Source organism: Balaenoptera physalus, assembly GCF_965194825.1.
Source record: "Balaenoptera physalus genome assembly, chromosome: 2".
NCBI lineage: Eukaryota > Metazoa > Chordata > Mammalia > Artiodactyla > Balaenopteridae > Balaenoptera > Balaenoptera physalus.
The window spans coordinates 112,101,939-112,122,466 of NC_138883.1; the positions used below are offsets into that span (position 1 = coordinate 112,101,939).

General features: G+C 39.7%; 1 protein-coding gene across 1 annotated transcript in view; it reads left to right on the forward strand.

Moving 5' to 3' along the window:
- IQCH (IQ motif containing H) overlaps positions 1-20,528 on the forward strand; it is a 221,912-nt gene that overhangs the window by 129,942 nt on the left and 71,442 nt on the right. Inside the window, 2 exon segments of the mRNA XM_082449136.1 lie at positions 4,325-4,597; positions 9,018-9,209. Of these exon segments, the coding sequence (XP_082305262.1) occupies positions 4,325-4,597; positions 9,018-9,209 (465 nt within the window).

A 20,528-nucleotide genomic window follows, 5' to 3' on the forward strand; every position in this document is an offset into this window, starting at 1 on the left:
TAGCCCCCGCTAGATGCAACTAGAGAAGGATCGCGCGCAGCAACGAAGACCCAACATAGCCATAAATTAATTAATTAATTAAATCTTAAAAAAGAAAGAAAGGAGACAAATCATCACCACTTACTTATAATCTTAGAAACTCCCCAATATCCTCCACCAATGCAAGGCTTGCTTTGGTGCTTCCTAGCTATTCCCTGGCCTCAGTGTCAGAGTTACTGTGGATATTGGGAAGCAAGGAACTATCATTAGTGTGTGGTTAATTTCCTGATTTTCTCCAGCCAGAAACTGGAGCCAATGCCTGGTAGCTGCTAATAAGCAGTTTCTGCATATCTGAAATGCCAATATACATTGAAGAGGCATGGAATGGGGAAGGGGCACTAGATTTGGGAAAAGGAAAGTGAGTAAACAGCCAACATTTATCAAATGCTTAGCATACATTTTCTCATTTGATACTTAGAACACAGCAGCAAGACGGAAATTATCAATTTCCTTCTTTGGCTAAGGAAACCAACACTCATCTTCTAATCCCAAGTTACTAGTGGGGCCAGAGTATGAACCCAAATCTGTCTGACCCCAGAACCCTATCCTGATTTGGAACGACAGCCTTGCTCCTGATGACCTTGTGACCTTGGGCAAGCCCCTTTACCTCTCTGGTCCTCTGTTATTCATCTGTAAAATGAGGTGATGGATTAGATCATTTCAAAGTCCTTTCCAGCTCTGCAGTCCTATTACCTGAGAAATGAATCCTCATTGTCCACTCTTCACCTTCTAAGAGGAGATAGGCAGTTGGTACTAACAGATGCACCGGGTTACATTCATAGTGTAGGTTTGCATCTCTGTGAATAGAAACAATTAGGAAATATTTTTAAGTACTTAATACTTCTCATAGTTTAAGTTTAAATTATTTGAGTAATTAATCACTCATAGGCAATCACCTCTCTAAAATACAAAAATTAAACTCTTACTTTCAAATCATTTCCTGCTCGTGTTTAGTTATGGCTTTATTTCTTTTTAATGGGTTTGAGAGATTGCATCAGTGCTGACTTTCATTCAAATGCATGGCTTTGAGGAGATTTTTTAAAAGTGTGCCAAAAATCTGTTTGTACATCTCTCCAAGTTACTCTACAATGTTTGAATTTGTAATGGTGAAAATGCTGTTATAAAGTCATCATGTCTATTTTTGAAAATTTTAATGTTTATGAAGACATCCTAAGCAACTACCTTTTGTCTCAGGTGAAAAAAAAATTAGTGGTGATAAATTAAATGTAGCTATAATGTTATGGAATTAGGAACATTTTAGATTTTTGTCATCTGTGTTAATCCACAGCCTGGATCTGATGATACTGATTTTCTCTAAATGGTCACACAAGACCTGCGGTCAGTAATGTGTCCTCTGCCATCACTTACATTCAAATCTTTATTAAACACACGTTGAACACAATACTGTGGTACCATCTTGCCTGAAGAATAAGGCATGCCCAGAGATGACATAATAGAGTTGGGCAGAATACTTGCCAAGAGAGATAAACAACCCTAGAGCAGACAGAAATCCATTCTGGCCGGAAATGTGCAACTTTAACGTTAGGTTCTATTGCTGCATCTACCAACCCCTCATCACACTTCATAAAACTACCAGACCTCACTACTCAATCTGCAAAATGGGAGAAATCATGGCAGCTATGGCATGAGAACTGTGCTAATACTGAATTTGAATCCTGCCTCTGCTATTTACCAGCTGTGTGACTATGGGCAAATCACCTGAGTCTCAGTTTCCTCGTCTCCAAAACAGGGACTGTTAATTGGTACAGTGTTGTATGGATCAAATGAAAGAGTACTTAACATGAGAGGACTGCCCCCTTTGAAACATTCTTCTAGGTACCCTGAAAAGCCTACCACATACTTTGTGACTCAAGTCACCAGTTCTACAAGACACATCATTTTTGCACATTTCCTCATTGGAATAATTTGTAGGGAAAGGAAAGGAGTGAAATAAACAAGGAGGATAAACAGTGATCAATTAGATGGGAAACACAAACTGACGAGTTGCTGTCACCAGCCATTGTCTAATGGAACACCGGATTTCCTAGAGCTGCATTCTCAGAAGCAGGTTTTTGAAAATGGATTTAAATTATGTAGAAAAGGCATACTGCATAGACCTAAAGAGCTTAGAATATAACACTTGCTCTGAAGGAAGGGTTCAACAGGGTAAATCATAAAATCCTCTTCTCAGAGGAGGTTTTTATTTTGTCTTTTGGTTGGGGGGAGGCAGAATATACATAACATAAAATTTACCATTTAAATCATTTTAAGTGTAGAGTTCAATAAAATTAAGTACATTCACGTTGTTGTGCAATCATCATATCATCCATTTTCAAAACTTTTTCAACATCCCAAGCAGAAGCTCTGTACTCATTAAACAGTATGTCCAGAAGAGCTTTGGTTTTAAAGGGAACGTTGTATCACAGCTGGAAGGACCCTAGAGATTTCTAGTTCAACCCCTCATTTGAATGTGGGGAACCAAGGCTCAGAAAGATAGAGTTTTCTAAATCAGCTTGCAAGTTACAAATTCAGACAGGACTAAAATCCAGGGGCTCTCCTCAGTTGCCTTCTCTTATACTCAGCAGTCATACCCTCCAACAGTCTGCAAACTGGTGCAGCAGAGACTCCCCAAAATAGTGGCTCGGAATTTCTCCACACTTCAATGCCATGTTGAGTAGATAATTTTGACTAGAACCAGGAGAGAAGGTACTAGTCTACAAAATCCCTTGAGCTCCATTAAGACTCTCACGTCTTGCATTATATTATTTGCATGACATTTTAATGACTTTATTTTTAAAAAGTTTTCTCCATAATAATATTGATAATTACTACCATTGATCGAATATCCACTCAATGCCATGCATTATAATAGGTGTTAAACATTTATGATCTTATTTTATCCTTAGAGGAACCCATCAAATGGGTATTTTTATTCCCTGTCAGAAGATGGAGAAACTTAGTCTCAAGGAGTCTAAGTCATTTGCCCAAGTTCAGGTTGTTTATAACAGGCAGAGCTGGATTCAAAGACAGAACCATTTGACTCCTAAGCCCCGGCACTTTCTCATGTGCCATAATGCCCTCTTCTCTAGAGGAAATGAGCACAATCTTGGATTCCCATATTCCAGCCTAGGCTATGGCCATCCTCACCTGCTAAAATCCTACCCATCCTTCAAAACTTACCTCAACCCCGACCTCTTTCATAACAATAATACAAGCTCACATTCATTAAGTGCTTATATCCAAGATGCTATTATAAGTGCTTTACATGCATTATCTCATTTAATACTCATAGCATCCTTATGAGATGGGTACTACTACTATACGCATTTTACAGATGAGGAAACTGAGGCCCAAGAAGAATGAGTAATTTGCCTTTTCAGCTTTCCCCACTAGCATGTGGCCTCTGCCTCCCTCCTCCCTGCCTCCAAGGCCCTCTGTAGCTCTTTATGGCCCTTCTCTGCCTTGTATTAGTTATGCATTAATGGTACTCATCTGTGTCCCTACTCCTTGAGCACAGAGACATGCTTGTATTAGTTTTGGTGTGTGTTGACCATCTGGCTCCATCCTTTGCCCCTTACTAGACATGCTGGAATTATTTATTTAATTGAATGAGACAGTCGCATGTATTGCTGAGCTGCGTCTAAGTAGTCAAAAATAAAAAGTTTTCCATTGGAAAAGAAATTTGAGTCTTGCTGAAATTCTCAAATATTTTCCATTCGTGAATCCTTTCTGGAGTGTTGGCTAAGAACCATGATAATCATCATAACAATACATAGTCTCTGAAATGGAATTTGTGGTAGAACTTTGGGAAGAGAGTATCAAGTCAAGTGCCTTTTTCCTACTGAATCATTTAAAGGGTTGCCAGAATAGGAGTCCTGCACAGTGAGGAATACTATGGGGTTTTTTTCTTCATTTTTTTGTATTGATTTTCCAGACGCTTTAGTGTTAAACCATGCCAGAAGTGCTGCAGAGATGAATCACTATCATCTAAAGGCCACCAGCCTCTTTTCCTTCTGACAGAAGGATAATTCCACGTGGATCAAATAAATACAGATGCATAGTAATTAGTTCTATTCCCAGTGAGCCTATTTCCAACACACTAAAGATGTGAGCGATTATGGAACCTCACCCCAACAGCTTTTATCAATTTAAACTGCTAAACAACGGGATAGTTCATAACCCAGCCTGTTATTAATAATGCATTTATTGTGCGTAACATTGTAAATTAGGTGTGTGGACCAGAAAAAGAATACCTTTTAACAAGAATAATATGATCTCCCCCCAGAAGCAGCATATGTGCCTGGCCACTCACTTGATGTACAGTCCCAAGGCAATCAAAAGAATAAAAAATCTCATCCAAGGAAAAGAAGCCTACATTGTCAGCGGTCTCCTCCACAGAGATGATTTAGCTGTGGCGGATATGTTAGACATACCCATCCTGGGCCCAGAGCCTGAACTAGCTCATTTCTATAGTACCAAGTCTGGAAGTAAACGGGTGTTTGAAAGCGCCAATGTGCCAGTCCCTCCTGGAATATATGACGTCTATAGTCACCAGCAGGTATGCAGGGTGGACAGGTGAGGCTCTGTTTAAATATTTCACATTCTCTTGACCTTGTGGGAATTTTAGGTCTTCTGGTGTCAGCCCTACCCAATGAAGAATATTGTGGAATACTTGTTGAGTTGATGGGATCTACTTTAGGCCTTCATGTTTCAAAGTGGCTTCCTAGGGGCCTTACAGAAATTGTTGTAATTCCCAAAGTATTTATTCATTTGGATTAAGGAACTGAAGGCCCTATTCATATATTAATCTGCTATCAATATTTATTGCCTTAACATGGATTAGTTCATCATCATATTAGTTAGCAGGACCCTAAGAAATGTGAAAGTCAATTCTGGCTAAAAGGAGCAGGATTGGAAAGCTCCAGGGAGTGAGCCCTTTCTGCCGAGTCATGTTGCAAAGGGCACGTGGCAGAGGGCTGCAGATATCTGTGGCTCTGTAAAAAAAAAAAAAAATCCTAGCTCCTCAGGAAGTGGCCATATAGGAAGGAGGGGGGAAAATCCCAGAAAGGGGAAATAAAATGGCTCTAGGAGGAAAACTATCTTCTTCTGGGTTTTGCCTTGGTCCGAGTCTATGGCTATGCATTCTTCCAGCAGATAGTTAGGGCCCTAACTATTTGGAGAACTGTTATATAATATTAGTCACTACAAAAGTAGCCACTAGAGAACTAGAAATTAGCCACTTTGAGTTAGCTCTGGCAGGTGTTCTCCCATTTAACTGCTATTTTTTTTCACAATAAAGAAAATAAAAGACAAAGGGCTGTTAACATTTCCTAACCTCTGTTTCAATACATCTCTTAACCATTACTCTGAGCCAATCACAAGTGATTCTGGGCACCCACTTCTAGGGAAACTAAAGAACTGTACACAATGAGGATGTTTGTAAGGGACAATATTTAGGGATCACGCTTCTTCTCTCAGTTGCCTGATCCTGATGCTCTGCACCTCATAGCCGCTGAGCCCCAAAATCAAGCTTTTCAACAAATCATACTTTTCAGAGACTAATTTGAAAATTTAGCTTATTAAATTGCCCCAAAAGTGTTTCAGTCTTGCTAGATAGAGTGTTCTTGGGCAATACATGGGCTCATGAAGGAAGTTCCTCTTAAAGATGGCAGTGTCTAGAAAAGGCACAGGCAATCTTAATAGGATTAAAAGAGAGGGGCTCCTCCTAACCTGGCATGTCCCTTGCATTGTCATTAACCGCCACTGGAATTTGAAGGTAACACAGTGGATTGCTTAACTCTGCTTCCCTGTAGAATACTAGGCTGACAGACTTAATACAAGTGAAATGCATTTTTAAATGATACAATTTCATACATGTATATTAAACAATCTTCAAAGCCTTAAACTGTATGTGCAATATTTATACTGAGTGAGTCTTGCTTTTGTCCCCATTGATGAGAACTCAGGCAGTCTTTGCTATGAAATATTTTAGAACTTTATATGTTAATTGTGGTTAAAGATGCAGGAACATTTAATGCAGTAAAGCCTCCCCCTAATACTGATATTCAGAAGTAGGATAAAAACCTCTCCTCATAGACAAATTGGATTTGAAGGGTGTCATTTCACCTATGGCATGTGCAAATTGTATCACAATAAACTAAGTTATAACTGAGGTCCATGCTATCTGTTTGGAAAATGTATGTCTAAGGTCAACAAGAATTGAAGTACTCCACTGAGATTTTTCCACATAGTGCCTATCTGAACATGTCAGCGTTTTGAATTTGCAGATGGTAATGAATCAATAACACTGACTTTTTACCGATGTGCATCATAAACTTAAAGCTGGTGAAAGAAAGCTGTGATTATCTTAATTTAGGTTAATAAATATTCCTGGCTATCAGTTGGATTTTAGCAGTAGACATTTTTCTACTTCTGCCCTACACCAGTATAAAATGTATGGCAATTAAAAAATATATTACATCTTTTGAACAGAGAGATTCAAATAGAAAATGATAAATGTTTGGCAATAGCATAAAGTCATTGGTTTATGATTAAGTAATTTATTTATTTATTTAAAAAATCCAACTTGAGCACAGTGAGCATTTCCTGTTTTGTTCCATAAAGTAACCATGCAAGTTCTCTTTCTGGCATGTGTTCCATATGAAATATTGACAGCTTTGGTTAAATAATCAAAAATGGTGATGCTATTTTAAAGCACTGTTCAATTTTCACTTAAAGATAGCACATAATTCTTTCCAGTGGTGCAGTCTTTACAATACTATTGATCCTTTTCATTACTGTACGGGATTCATCAATAGGCACCCATTTATAGGATTCTCAGAAGCAACAAATAATAGGATTTAGAAGAAACAGATAATAATTCTGTTAGTAGTTGAAACTTCCAAATATACAATACATCCAAACATACAATGAAAAAGGCTGTGCCAGAACAACTTTCCTTACATTGGCAAAAGAATTTTATTGGATATTAACAGTCCAAAGACCATTGTTACTTCTGCAATGTATGACCATAATACAACAAATAGAATCTATCTTCTCAACACAACATTAGAGGAAGAAGGGATGTAACCTTGGAAGGCACATTTAAAAAACCTTCCTAGGCTATGCTCATAGCCATATGGTGTGTAGACCAGAGTACGTGTCATTTAAACACCCAAATTATCCACAGACACTACTTGATAATTAGGGAGCTAAGACAATTTCATTTTCACCCTAATTGAATACCCCATGGTTGCATGGAGCTTCCAGGGATCCCAAGTATGCCTGTTTTGGTATCACTTCTATACTGCTGCATAGTGTAACATTCCCAGGAAGATTTGCTGGAAAGACACAACTCAAGAGAACAGACTGTGCCTTTAATCAAAATAATTTTAATCTTCCAGCTCCAGATTTCAACAGAACTATAACCTCGAGTTCTTTCACACTCTTTAGTTTTAAAAAAATCCATTTGGTGAACAAAAACTTATCAAAGGTGAAGAGAATAGTGCTGCAGAGGCCTCCTTAAGCACAGACCATGGCCAAGAACAACATGGGGTAGGCTCAGGAGAGAGAACGCTTAGTATTGTTTTTTCTGTGAAGTATAGACTGGAAAGTCGGATGAGAAGACCAAACAAAAAAATCATTTTGTGATCTAATGAGTTATTTTTCACCAAGGCTCTACTAGAGCAGTATTACTTATAATTAAGTAATCTTGCTACAGACTTTTGTCTGATTCAAACTTATCTCAAATGGCTTGTTGACCGTTTGGAAAGTTGCTTCTCTTGCTCTTCACTTCCTTCTCCACCTCACCCTTCTCCTCCACCTCTCTGCAGGTTGAGATGGGCAGCACAGTGGAGAAGAAATGGGCTTAGGTATTGGACTCAGAGCAGCCTAGGTGGAGTCTCTGCTCTGCCACTCAGTGCTGTGTGATCATGGGCAAGTTATTTAAATTAGCTGAGTCTCAGTTATTTATACATAAAGCGGAATTAATAATGATGCCTACCTCATAGGTTTTTATGAGTTTTATGTGAAAAAACTCAGGAATTCCCTGGCGGTCCACTGGTTAGGACTCCATGCTCTCACTGCCAAGAGTCCGGGTTCAATCCCTGATCAGGGAACTAAGATCCCACATCCTAAAAGACACGTGGTGTGGCCAAAAAAAAAAAAAAGAGAGAGAGAGAGAAAGAGAAGAAAACTCATGTAAAGAGCTTAGCCAAAGGCCTAGATCCTACTGAGAGTTCAATGATGTTAGATATTATCATCATTATTATTACTGTGATATTAGAGCTTAAACTTCTATCCCTGAAACATTCATGTGACTGAGCCCAGTTCTTGAGGGAATAGTTTCAAATAAGATGTAGGATAGGTGTGTATTCCAAGAAAGTTGCTTTCATGAGTGTTTCATCTCCTTTATCAGTCTTGTACCTACAATACACATAATACACTTTGTCAACTGACCGGCCAAATGAATGTATTTCACGTACACTAATGAGGAGAAAATTAAATGCTTTATAGACTAGAACATTTAAAAGCTCAGCAAAGCTCCAAACAGTTAAAGTTTTCAAAACTATAACTTTTTACAATCTTGAAACCATTAAAAAAATTGAAGAATAAGTAAACACATAATTCTCTGAAAAAGGAAGAAAACAGTATCAAGATTCAATTACAGATATTCACAGGTTTTTTCCTTTTGCCTTTAAAAGCCAGCAAATGATAATTTCATAATTTCTCATAAATAAGATTATACTTTTAAACATGTCTTTAGTCCCACTGGTGAGTGGTTGCTTCACACCATATACATGTATATATACACACATACACGTATCACGTAAAACTTCTTCTAATCTGTCTTAATAACTAGAAGAAAACCGAATGAACAGACTGTTTGAAATAAAGACACATGAGAAGTACCACAACTAAGTTAACATGATAAGAAGGAATCCAGGAAACTAAATGTTGCTGTGTTTTTGGCCCCACAGATCATAGAACAGGTGAGTCAGCTGGTCATTGATCACCTGGAAATCCAACGCTGGCTCTTTAAAATGGACTATGAGTTTGGAGGAAATGGGACTGCATTTTGTGACATTCCTTCCCACCTAAAGTGCTACAAGTGGGTCCTAAAGGAGAGTCACAGATACAGCCGTGAAGACTGGAGCAAGAAATGGGCACAAGTGAGTGTTCGATGGTGACTTAAACCCGAAGTGTCTGTGAACAGATAGGAGATAAAGCAAAAGGCTCAGCTAGAAGATAAGGCACTTTCTTCTAGACTCAGCTACGTTACCTACCAGCAGTGAGACCTTAGGCAAGTTTTTTGCTTTCTTTGGCCTTAGTTCTTATATACAAAGTGAATGAGGTTGATTAGGTTATTTTAAATGTTCCTTCTTGGAGCCCTAAAAGTCCTCAAATTGATTATGATAATTAGGAAGTAATCTTTTTACCATATTCAAATAACATTACAAATCTAATCATTTGCTGTAAGTGGGTCTTGATCATATGCTTCTAACAAGTGTTGTTATTAAGCTAGTTGTATTTTATTATGAGAGAGAAATTCTATTAGTGAATGCTTGTCACCTGGAAGCTAATGTATAATAGCATTCTGTCAGCAGTCATATGTTTTTGAAGACAATTCAAGGAAATTTATGTAACTGCTGGTGCCTGTGAGATGTTGAGAAAATAATACATTCCAGCAAGAAAATCTCCCGGCAAGAACTGAATAGGTAAAAACTCTTAGCATATGAGTGACGTGTATAGATTTTTCCACACATATTGATAGAAGGATGAATTGTACAACTTCTTAGTCTGTTTCAAACTTGCTTAATAATTAATTTTATATGGCCTCATATATGAATTATCCCCACCATTCTAAAAGTTGCGACATTTTGCATCCAGAGACCTCAACTTGCCTGGCTTCTCTTAATCCCAATCTGTGTTTTGGCTGAGCTACTGGTGAAAGCATAACTGATGAGGAAAATTCAGACGCAAATTCCCTTAACTGATTCCTTCCCCACCGATGTCTGTAGTAGTGGGCTCTGCAGTGATTTGCATCTGCTTTGAGCATCCCACTATACGAGTATATGAATCAAGACACAAGTGATAGAAAGGGAGGGGCACACAAGACAGAACCCCATTATTCTTGTGAAAGTGAAATAATGAATAAATCTAGAGAATAGTCAGAAGAGAGAGTTCCCTTTGATAAATGTTACTGTTCTCCTCATGATCTATTCTGGGCTTTTCTTCCCCCTCCGTCAGTGAATGGACTAAATGCAGTACCTGTCATGGCCAGCTTTTTACGTATTATTTAAAGGATACCAAAGTGAATTACTCTTCTAGAAAAAAATAAAACAGGGAAAATGTATTTAATTTTGAGGCCCATAGAGGTTTCTCTTGTGTTCTCCTTGGACTAGATTTTGTTTCATCTTATATAAAAAAATGTTTAAGCAAAACTGTTGAGATTAAACCATGAAAAGTATGACTTTTTTAATCTAAAAGACTGAAATGTTAGTGTACAAAGTACTTGCTGGTCTCAATATTTCAAACCAATTTTCATAAAATTCTCCTGACACTAGACTATGATAAATTTGAAATGTTTGACTTTAAGTTTTAAAAATATTTAAAATATTAGCATTTGGCTGAATTGCATTTAGAAACCTGAATCTATATTATTTAATTTCAATTATTTTAAACAATACCGTTTTAAATGGTCACCAAATACATTTGGCATTATTGTTAATGTTGTCAAATGTGACACTTTTGAATAATTAATAATCTGTCTAAATCTTTTTTTTTAACTTAACAAGGGAAAAATCATGATTATGAAATCTTTTTACACTCTGAGACCTGTGTTTGGCCAGGGTGTGGTTAGAAGCCAAAAATAAAAATAAAAAATAAAGTAGTTCTGAAGAGCTTTTTTTTTTTTTTTTTGTAGGAGACTTTTGACATTCTTTTGCCTTCAAAGTGAAATCACATTCAGAGTAGAAGTGAAACACAATCTCCACTGAGTGTAACTATTGAAAATTTAGGATTAGAATTATCCTTTGTTCCAGAAGACCATCATAATGGTGCACATTTAGACATCAAAACATGACTTTATGAGCACAGGCATGTTTTAATGTCCTATTACAGTTTGTAGACCTGTTTCTTTTGATAATGAAGATGTTGTGTCATCAAGCCTAGCCTGGCACATACAAAACATACGCTGGCAGGTTATTAAAAATTTCAGCTTCTTGATGAAAGACTATCCTGCAGGCTAACAGTCCAGAGAAAGACTCCATTCTGGGAGAATTATTAGAAATGAGAATATGACTGTAAGCACTAAACTATGTTAATACTTACAAATAGCATCATTTGCATAGCAGTTTATGACATGATACCATGATTTTTCTCTTTGGTATGTTGTAGGCAACAGATTAAAAACAGTGCTGTTTATGGGAGTTTGAACTGTTTTGAGAGGCTCTTGCATCTTATGCAAATATTGGTTTTAGATGTAGGCATGATTCAGTGTAGACTCAAGGATCTAATATAAAGATCATCTTTTTTTCTACCTATCTAATTGAGAACGAGAGTTATTTGGTTGCAGTTGAGACTTGAAACAAAGTCATGGAATCAACAAATGCTAAAACACTGAAGTCACATTTAAAAAATCAGTGTTGACATGTAGGTGATTTTAGCAAAAGCAGAATGTTACATGATGGCCACAATGAAAACAGCACAACTCTCATTTTTTTCATGGTGGCTTGGTACCAACCTTACTCTCTTCATCCTACCAGCTAACAAAACCTACTTCCGCCAACAGGTTCCAGTAAACTCACTCACTTAAGTACTCAATGCTTGTTAAGGTTCAATGAATCTACACACGTGTGCATGCTCCAAAGTCCCCACTCCCCAGTTGGGGGGATTTCATTTAGTAGGAATAAAGGCTTACGCAAAGACACAGCTGTAGGGGAAAAACCTTCCTGGATACTCTCACCTAAGACAGTGTAGGGAGACCCAGGTAGACATTTGTTGTGGTACTAGTCCTTCTTGTGCCTTTTTCTTTCTTTCTTTTTTAAAGGGTAAAATTTCCCTCCCTCACTCCTAGATGATTGGCTTGGCGGTAGTGAGGCCTGGTGACACTGCTTTAGAAGAGTAGTTGCCAGAATACTGGCCTAGACATGAGATTTAGCATTTCGTAGACCCATGAATACACTATAAGGTCTTGACATTTCCCCATATTTCTTAGTAATAATAATAATAGAATTGTACCATTGCATATTTGATCCATGGTTGGTTGATGTGGAACCCGCAGATATGGAGGGCAACTGTGCAATGCCATTTTATACATGGGACTTGAGGATTCTTGGATTTTGGTATCCATGGGAGTCCTGGCATTTCAGCACTTTATGTGAATTAACTCATTCAATCTCAGAAAAAAATGGAAGTTTTTACTCATTTACTTCCACACCACTTTGATACAGAAGGTATTGTCACTCTGTTTACAGATGGAGAAATTGATGCTTGGGAAGTGCAATGACTTGCCCAAGTTCACATAGCTAGTAAATGATCCGCACCTAGTTTGGAACACACATCCACTCCTCCAGGCCCCGGGCCCTTGCCACAGAGCTGAATCCATCTAGAAAAGAGCTGTTGTTTGAAAGCCTTAGAGTAGTGTTCTCCCTCAGGTCCCTGCCATTGTGGCCTGCTGCCCTTGTGGCAGATTGTCTGCTTTCTACAGAGACTTGTGGGAAACACAAACGTCCCACAGCTATTGCTCTCAAATTTCTTCCCTTTCCTGTCTGACAGGAGAGCTGCTGTCCTGCTGCCAGCAGGCTGAGATGTAAGAGGGCCATCAGTACACACACCTCATAGTTTCAGAGAAGAGGCCCTGTTGGGGGGTCTGTAGGATTCGGCTTTGCAACCTAACTGCCTCACGTACCTACTTATGTGCATGGGTGAGGAGAGTGAGTTTTAGATATCACCCTTTGATCGTTCATGGGGGTGACAAATTTTCAATGCCTTTCTCAACTTAGTACACTAACAAGATCATTTTAGTGAACCTGTAAATTCTCACAGAGCTTAGAGTAAGTAGCCTATCTTCACAATCAGACATAGCATTAAAAATATAGTGAGTTTTTAAAACCCTGTTTTTTGGATAAGCAACCACATATTTTGTTTGTTTGTTTTTAGTCTCCTGTTCCAGATTGACTTGTAAACTTCCTTTGAAGCAAAATAAGGTTTGGAATAGGCTAGTATGAATAATTGAACATTCAGGATAAGTAGGAGGTGGCCTGGCTTCGTGGGTTCCACAGCCTAGGCACATGGAGGTTACTCGGGGGGAACCATGGGCAAATCACTTCAGCTCTCCAGGTCTCTATCGCTTCAACTGTAAAGAGAAATAATATTAGTACCTGTCTCCTGGGGAGGTAGTGAGAATTAATTGAGATAACCTTTGTGGATTGGCTACCAATGTACTTAGCACATAAGACTTCAAGAAATGCTACTTGTTATTAATATTACCATAAAATTGCATTACAATTAAATTATAGGTAATATTGAACAAGTACATACAATTTAATCTTTTTATGGTGATTCAGAAGGTCCTGTAGCATCTTGTAGGCTTCCAGAACATCGTTCTATGCATCAATTATCATTACGTAGGATTGTGGCTGTTGCGGATACAGAATGTTGACCAAGTTTTGCCTACCCAATGATTTACCCAGATAATGCCTTTAAAAGAATAAACCTTGACAGCAGCCTGCTTTCTTATAATTTGAAAACAGAAAATAATTCCAGTTATTTAAACTTCCTACATGTCGTTTAAAGAGGCATTGACCTGATAAAGTAGAGATTTTTCTGACCACAAGATTGAGACCCGGTTGCTTCATTTTCTGGTTCCAGTTGGTGTCTTTTCTAATTAGTGTAGCAGCACGTCACCGCAATCATTGGAAAGTCTTAGTCATTTACATATTTTTCCTTATCTCTGAAAATGACTTAGAATGTTTTCTTCCAGTTCAATGGCTGTTTTCATGAAGCTGCCAGGGTTGGGTGTGAGGTGCTTCTCTGTGCCTGAGGAAGATGACAGGAGAAGGAAAATTGCCTCCCCAAGTTAAATGAAAGCTGGGTCCCCCTTCTGAGGACCTATAATAATCAGCTATACAAGCTGTTGGTTTGTGTGTCCTATTGATTTAATATGCTTCTAATCAGTACATAAAGCTATGGGCCTGCAGTGTTAATTTTTCATATGCTTACAAAGTACCCTTTGATTTTCTGTCACACGTTAATTACAGCGTTTTGCCATTAAATAGGAAGCTTTGTGTAAACTAATTACTAGGTAATCATTGTCTACTGCAAGCATGCTGTTTGTACCTTTTATTTTATTCTAAAAATGCACAGATCTCACAGTCTGGAAACGCTCTACCTTCCAGCCATTAGCTCTCACTAATTCATAGCATTATTGTGGTGAGAGTATAGGAGTTGTAATTGTTGTGGTATCAGAGCTGTTAATTACCGGAGTAAACAGTTGAAATGGTGCCAAGGTCTATTGTACAAGGCAGAGAAAAGGAGGTTTAAATGTTACTCCCACCATCTGGGGACTAGGGGAGAGGCAAATGCTTGAGAACAGCAGTGAGGCGCTATCGCCTCAGCTCCAGGGTTGGCGGCCATATGGATCCGGAATATTTTGAATCAATTGAATTTAACTACCAGTTTTCGCGATAACAGCGTGGAAGGAAGGAATAAAGCAAAAGATGAGCGGAACAAGAATTGGTTATGTTTTCACATACAGGAAGTCCCCATTGGAGTTCTTTTGGAAATATCTGCTTCAAGCCACAGAGCAGGCACGGATATTTGGAACAGATTCAGAGTGGGTTTTACTCTCCTCTGCCGGCCACTGTGCCATTTGCTTCTGGTCGTCTGTCCTCCAAGCCCCTCGGTGAGAGAGGGATGCCCTTGAGAAGACCCAGACTTTCGTGTAATTGTGCCAGAGCAAACAAAAAATCCTCACTTTTGGAATTCACTGATTTATTACCCTGGTATTTTAATAAGCATGGTCTGTAGAAAAAACAATACTAAATATATAATGCTATCACATCCACCTCAAGTATATACCTCAGTACACGTGGAAATATCAAAGAAGGTACAGACTCCGATTAAGAAAGGCAGCTGCTTGCCCATTTATTTTGTATAAAATTAAAATATAAATCCTCCTGATAGTCTCCCATTTCAGTCGACAAATTCACCCCGCTCCCCACTACTTGAATGAAAAATCAAGTCCAAAGGGCACATGTGTTTTCTTTTGTTTTTAATTTTCAACTAAAGAGCTTTTTCAGCATATGCAGTTTTCTCAACCAGCGATATTTCTCTAACTGGAAAGAAAGAAACCTATTGTCAATAATAATAATTATGGCCACTACCATTTACGGTTGATTTTTAAACTGCGTGGTTTCTGCTTTAAAATATTGTGTAATCTCTAAAACAGTCATATGTTTTTACTTGATGTCACTCATATTTAATATAATTGCCTTTAAACCCATTGTCCAACATTAAAAATCTCTTTAAAAAAATCTACCACTTGCTGCTGTAACTACTTTTTATTCCCAAAACATGAACATATTCTTCTTTTTTTAAACCACCCTGGATTATTTATTTTTAACTGTTCCTTTAGCAGATGTTGAAGTAATTCAGAGTACAGTGTAAACAACTCCTTTAAAGAGAGCGATCACAGACGACCACATACACCATGAACCAAGGGCAGTGCCTGTCGGGCTTTTATGGTGGCCGCTCTGGCCCACGGGAAAAATTTTTCCTGCTTTCGTGTATGTGCAAAGTTCAAGTAAGAATTTCAAGAAATGCTTAATCTTTATCTATTGAAACCCCCAGCATGCAGCGCGACAGGGTGAGCCTAGAAAGAAAATCATGGCCCCCTGTGGAGAGGGGAAAAAAGAAACAGCAGTTGAAGAGCTGGAAAGCTGAAAGGGAATGAACCTCTCTAGCGTTTCTGGTCGGGGCGAAGCAGTTGTGCTGAGCTTTGGAATGGAGGCGCAACATATGTGCCTCAGTTGGACAAAACGCTTCTCGAGTCAAATCCACTGCTAGGCCTGCATGTTGGTGCAAGGTGGAGGCCTGGATAATGAGGGACAGACTTCTCGAGAAGCAGCGAGTGGATAATGCTACATAAGTATGGAATTATATACCGCATTTTCACCATTCTGTTTAATGAGAGCCGCCACCGCAGCGAATCACTTGCCACACAGCCAAGATGGGCCGTTAGCTATCAAGGGAAAATTGTCTTTGCCGCTTTCAGCAGATGGAGCAAATATTTTACAAAGCAATTTTACATACCAAAAGCATTTGTGTGCCTTGGTAATGTTGGCTGTTTTACATTATGTTACCTTCTACAGCAGCATAATTTTCCATCTCATCGAAGGCAAAGTTGGCATTTTTGATTTTTAAACCCTCAATTAACAATTAAGCATGGAGTATTAAGGTAGTCCTTAAACTTTAAGTAGGTGTGGGAAGTAGTTTATGACTTGCTGAAGACATTTTCATTTTTTCTTCATCCTCTCAGCCTAATTTTGCACTCTAAAGAGGGACGATTGCTAATGATTTTAATGAAAAGGAATGAGTGAAAACCTCACTACTGACTGCAGAATGAGAGTAACCAATGCAAAGAGTGATCAGAGCATTTGCTGGCTTAAGCATCCAGCATGGACTGTGGATACACGGTTTGGCCCACCCCTTTGTATCAGTTTAAAATGTTTAATATTCAATAACAGAAAATCCAACTCCAAATGACTTTAAAAATAAAGAGAATTTTTAAAAATAAAAAAAAAAATAAAGAGAATTTATTATCTCAACTAAGTGAAAATCCAGAGATTGGCTCTGGCATCAGACAAGGCTTAATCCAGTGGCTCAGTATCACTAAGGACCCAGTTACTTTCCATCACTCCTCCGTACTGTGCATAATGTCTGCTCCATCCTAAGGCTGGCTGTCCCCAGGGTCGCTAGATGGCTGCCAGTGGCTCCTGGAGCTTGTCCTTAGTCAAGTAGCTCCTAGAGTTTGTCCCCGGTCAAGGTAATAGGAAGAGAGAACATCTCACCAGGCAGCATTCTCAGAAGAGCATAAAAGCTTCTTTCTCAGAAGGCCCCAGCAAGTGTTTCCTAACACTTGATTGGCCTAACTGGGTCATGTGCCCCTCCTGAACCAATCACTGTGGCCAGGGTATGGCTTTGCTAACCAGGGGCCCATCCCTGGAGCTGAGCGTGGAGTCACTCTCAATTCTTGCATAGCTAAGAATGGGGTAGGGACAGTTCCTGAAAGGAAGTTGGGGATATCATTACCTGGAACGAGGGGACAAAGATGCTAGTCAGCCAACAACAGATGTCCATTCTACCATTTGTCATAAATTTGACAGCACAGACTTAGCATCACATGTGGATGATCTAAATCTGACCCAGCTGGACCATCAATGCCCACTGATGGCAGTTACAGACCCAGATCTCATCACACTATGGCATACTGGTAGCAACTAGATTTGAATCCCAGTTTGCTACTTCGTGGGTGTGTGACATGAAATGGAGATGATAATGACTACTTCAGAGACTGGCTTTGAGATAATAAATATAAAATCCCTGGCACAGACCTACCACATGGTAAGCTTTCAATAAGAGAGAGCTATTGTTTTACCTACAAAATAACTATAGTGGTAAAAAGTGTCCTGTGCAAGCGAAGTAACCTTCCTAAATTCACACTCAAATTAGGAACCCCTCCCTTCTCTCCACCTCTGTGCCGCTAGCCTTTCAAATCCTGAGCACCTTTCATGGAACCCACACTTTCCCTTTGAAAGAGGCAGCAGGGGTGGTGGAAACCACTCACCCCAGAGCCAGAGGCAGCCAGAGAGCTCCTGTGGTCTCGCTGTATGAGTGTAGAAGCGCCATCCCCTCTTCTGTTACACGAGGCATTTGTCTTAGATGTTCCAGATGGCCTCTTTCAACACTAACATTCTTGCTTAGTTTTTCAAGTGATTGTCTTGCCCTTTTGGCCCTATTCCTCCATTTAGGGATATCAGAAGGCTCTATAAAGCAGAATCATCTAGGTAGGTCCCTTGGTTTCTCTTTTGAACAACACCAATGTCTGATGTGAGAGATGGGAGGTGATTAGCCGAGAAGTTATTTTACTTAATTCACCACTGCCGATCCAGTAAAGAAGCTTCTGAAATAAAAGGAGTATTGGTGAGATTGATATTTAGAGCATTCTAATTTGTCTTCTTTCTTCCTCCTTGCTCATCGTCCCCAAAACACACACACACACGCACACACACTCACACTCACACACACACACACACACACACACACTTAGAATTTACTTGGGAAAGTTAACTCTCTGGAGCTTGAAGTAGCTTTAGTCATTGAGGGCAATATTAAATTGGATATGCTAGCAGCTTCTCCTGAGATATCCTGAATTTCTTTCAGTCAAATATCTCTTCCTTCAAATTTATACTTTCTTGATAGAAAAAAGAGAGAGAGCTGAGAGGCAAGGTCCATGCTTGATAGACAAGAATCTCTAGGATGCATTGGTCAGGCTGATGGAGGCCCTGCAGTTATCTTGGAACACTCCAAGGTCATGACTATCACTGATGCACTCTGAGGGGTAAATATGGATACAGGGTGACAAGGCTATGCAGTGGCACAGATGCGGCTCAGGTTCCTCCTGGATGGGAATTGCTCCAGAGCTATTAGCTCCACAAAGGCCAGCAGCTAATGTGCATTGCCAGAGCCAGTGCAATCATAATGGAATGAAGATCTGGAATTGATTTTTTTCAAGAAGTGAAGGGTATTTTTCTAACATTTGTTTATCACCCATGAGGTCTAAGCTTTCCTTTCCACACCTCCAGAGTTGTTAGCTCTAAACGATCTGCTCCATGTGAATGATAAACTCTCTGAAACACTAACCAGTAGTCTATCACCTTGATGTGCCTCATTGAACTACTCATTTCATAAGTATGTAAGATAGAGAATCTGTGCCCCAGTTGCTGGCTTGTAACAGATATTCTACACACACACACACACATACACACACACACACACACACACACTTTGCAAGGGTGAAAAGCAGTGGGGAAGAAGGCAAACTAGCAATGGTTTCCCCAACTCTGTTGTTTTCTGTCTTCAGTCATGTGTTGAAAATCACCCAATAACAGAATCTGACAACTCAGCCAGGGACCTTACACAAGCCTCCTCACTCCAGGGGCCTCTACTTCCCATTTGTAGAGCAGGGGAAATAATCCTGTGCTGGCCCACCTCAGAGTGTTGGTGTCAGGACCAAAGGAGATAATGAATGTGAGCCTGCTGTGACAAGAGAAAGTATTTTATGAATACTGTTCTGATGACTCACATGAATTTGGGGGTTTGTGTGTCACAGTTTTGTACATCTGTGTCTGTGTGCATCAGTGTGTATTTAAGTTTACTCTGAACAGAATAAGCCCAAATAGCTACAGATCTTCCCTTATCAGCATCTGCCCTTCAGGTTCTGGTAATTGTGTTTGAACTATGCAAAATGATAAACACTAGAGAACAGAAACTCCCCCCAAGCTGAGAACTTGCATCTGATGTCTCTTCATTGGAACTAAGGCCATTCTTAGTATAATCCTTCTATTTCCTATCAGACGCTTTCAAAATAAATAAATTGAACAGTTAATACCTCCCACCCCATTATTCCTCTGCATATCTTTTTCTTAGAGAGTTCCTCGTGGCCCCAAGCTGCCTCTGTGTGCCCCAGCATCCCCTATCGAATGTCATCCTGCCAGTGCCTTCGGCCCTGTACTTCTCATGATGGGACACAATTTCCACAGCAGACTTTCCTCTAGGAAATTTACCCCCTTGCTATGGCTTTGTACACAGCGCAAACGCTGTAGATCAAGGCAGAATGGCTGGCTTTGTAAGCAGAGGCAGTGAGGGCAGCCTGACACAGTGTCCAGATGCCTCTTGCAAGCTACAGCCTCACAAGTTAATTATTGGCCCTCACATAGCATGTTGCATCGGAGGTGACACTTCATAAATGTCACCTCATTTGTCTTTCCAGTGCCCCTCAGAGGCCGGGAATCTCATAAAATCCACCCAGGAAGAATTGGTGCTTCTTAAGTAGTCATCCCCCCAGGTGGTCCCTGGGCAGCAAGGAGGGAACCTGTTGCGAGGTTTCACATTTTCCCTTTTTCTGTAACTTCAGCTCTTCGGGGCTGGGTCCCTGTGTTTATCACCGCCACGACTCAGTCCACAAATATTGAGTGTTCCCTGTACCGAGCGCTGGGGAGCCTGACCTCAAAGCCACTGACCACGCCATTAAGGAGCCCCCGGGGAGCTGGAGAGCATGGGGAAAGGATACCCCACAGGGATGGCAGAGAAGGCTTCCTGGGGGAGGTATGACTGGAACTAACTCAGAGAGGGTGAGGAGCAGTCAGCTAGGTGAGGAAGGGGAGGAAGGAAGGCGGAGGAAAGACATTGAGCCAGGGCAGTTTGGG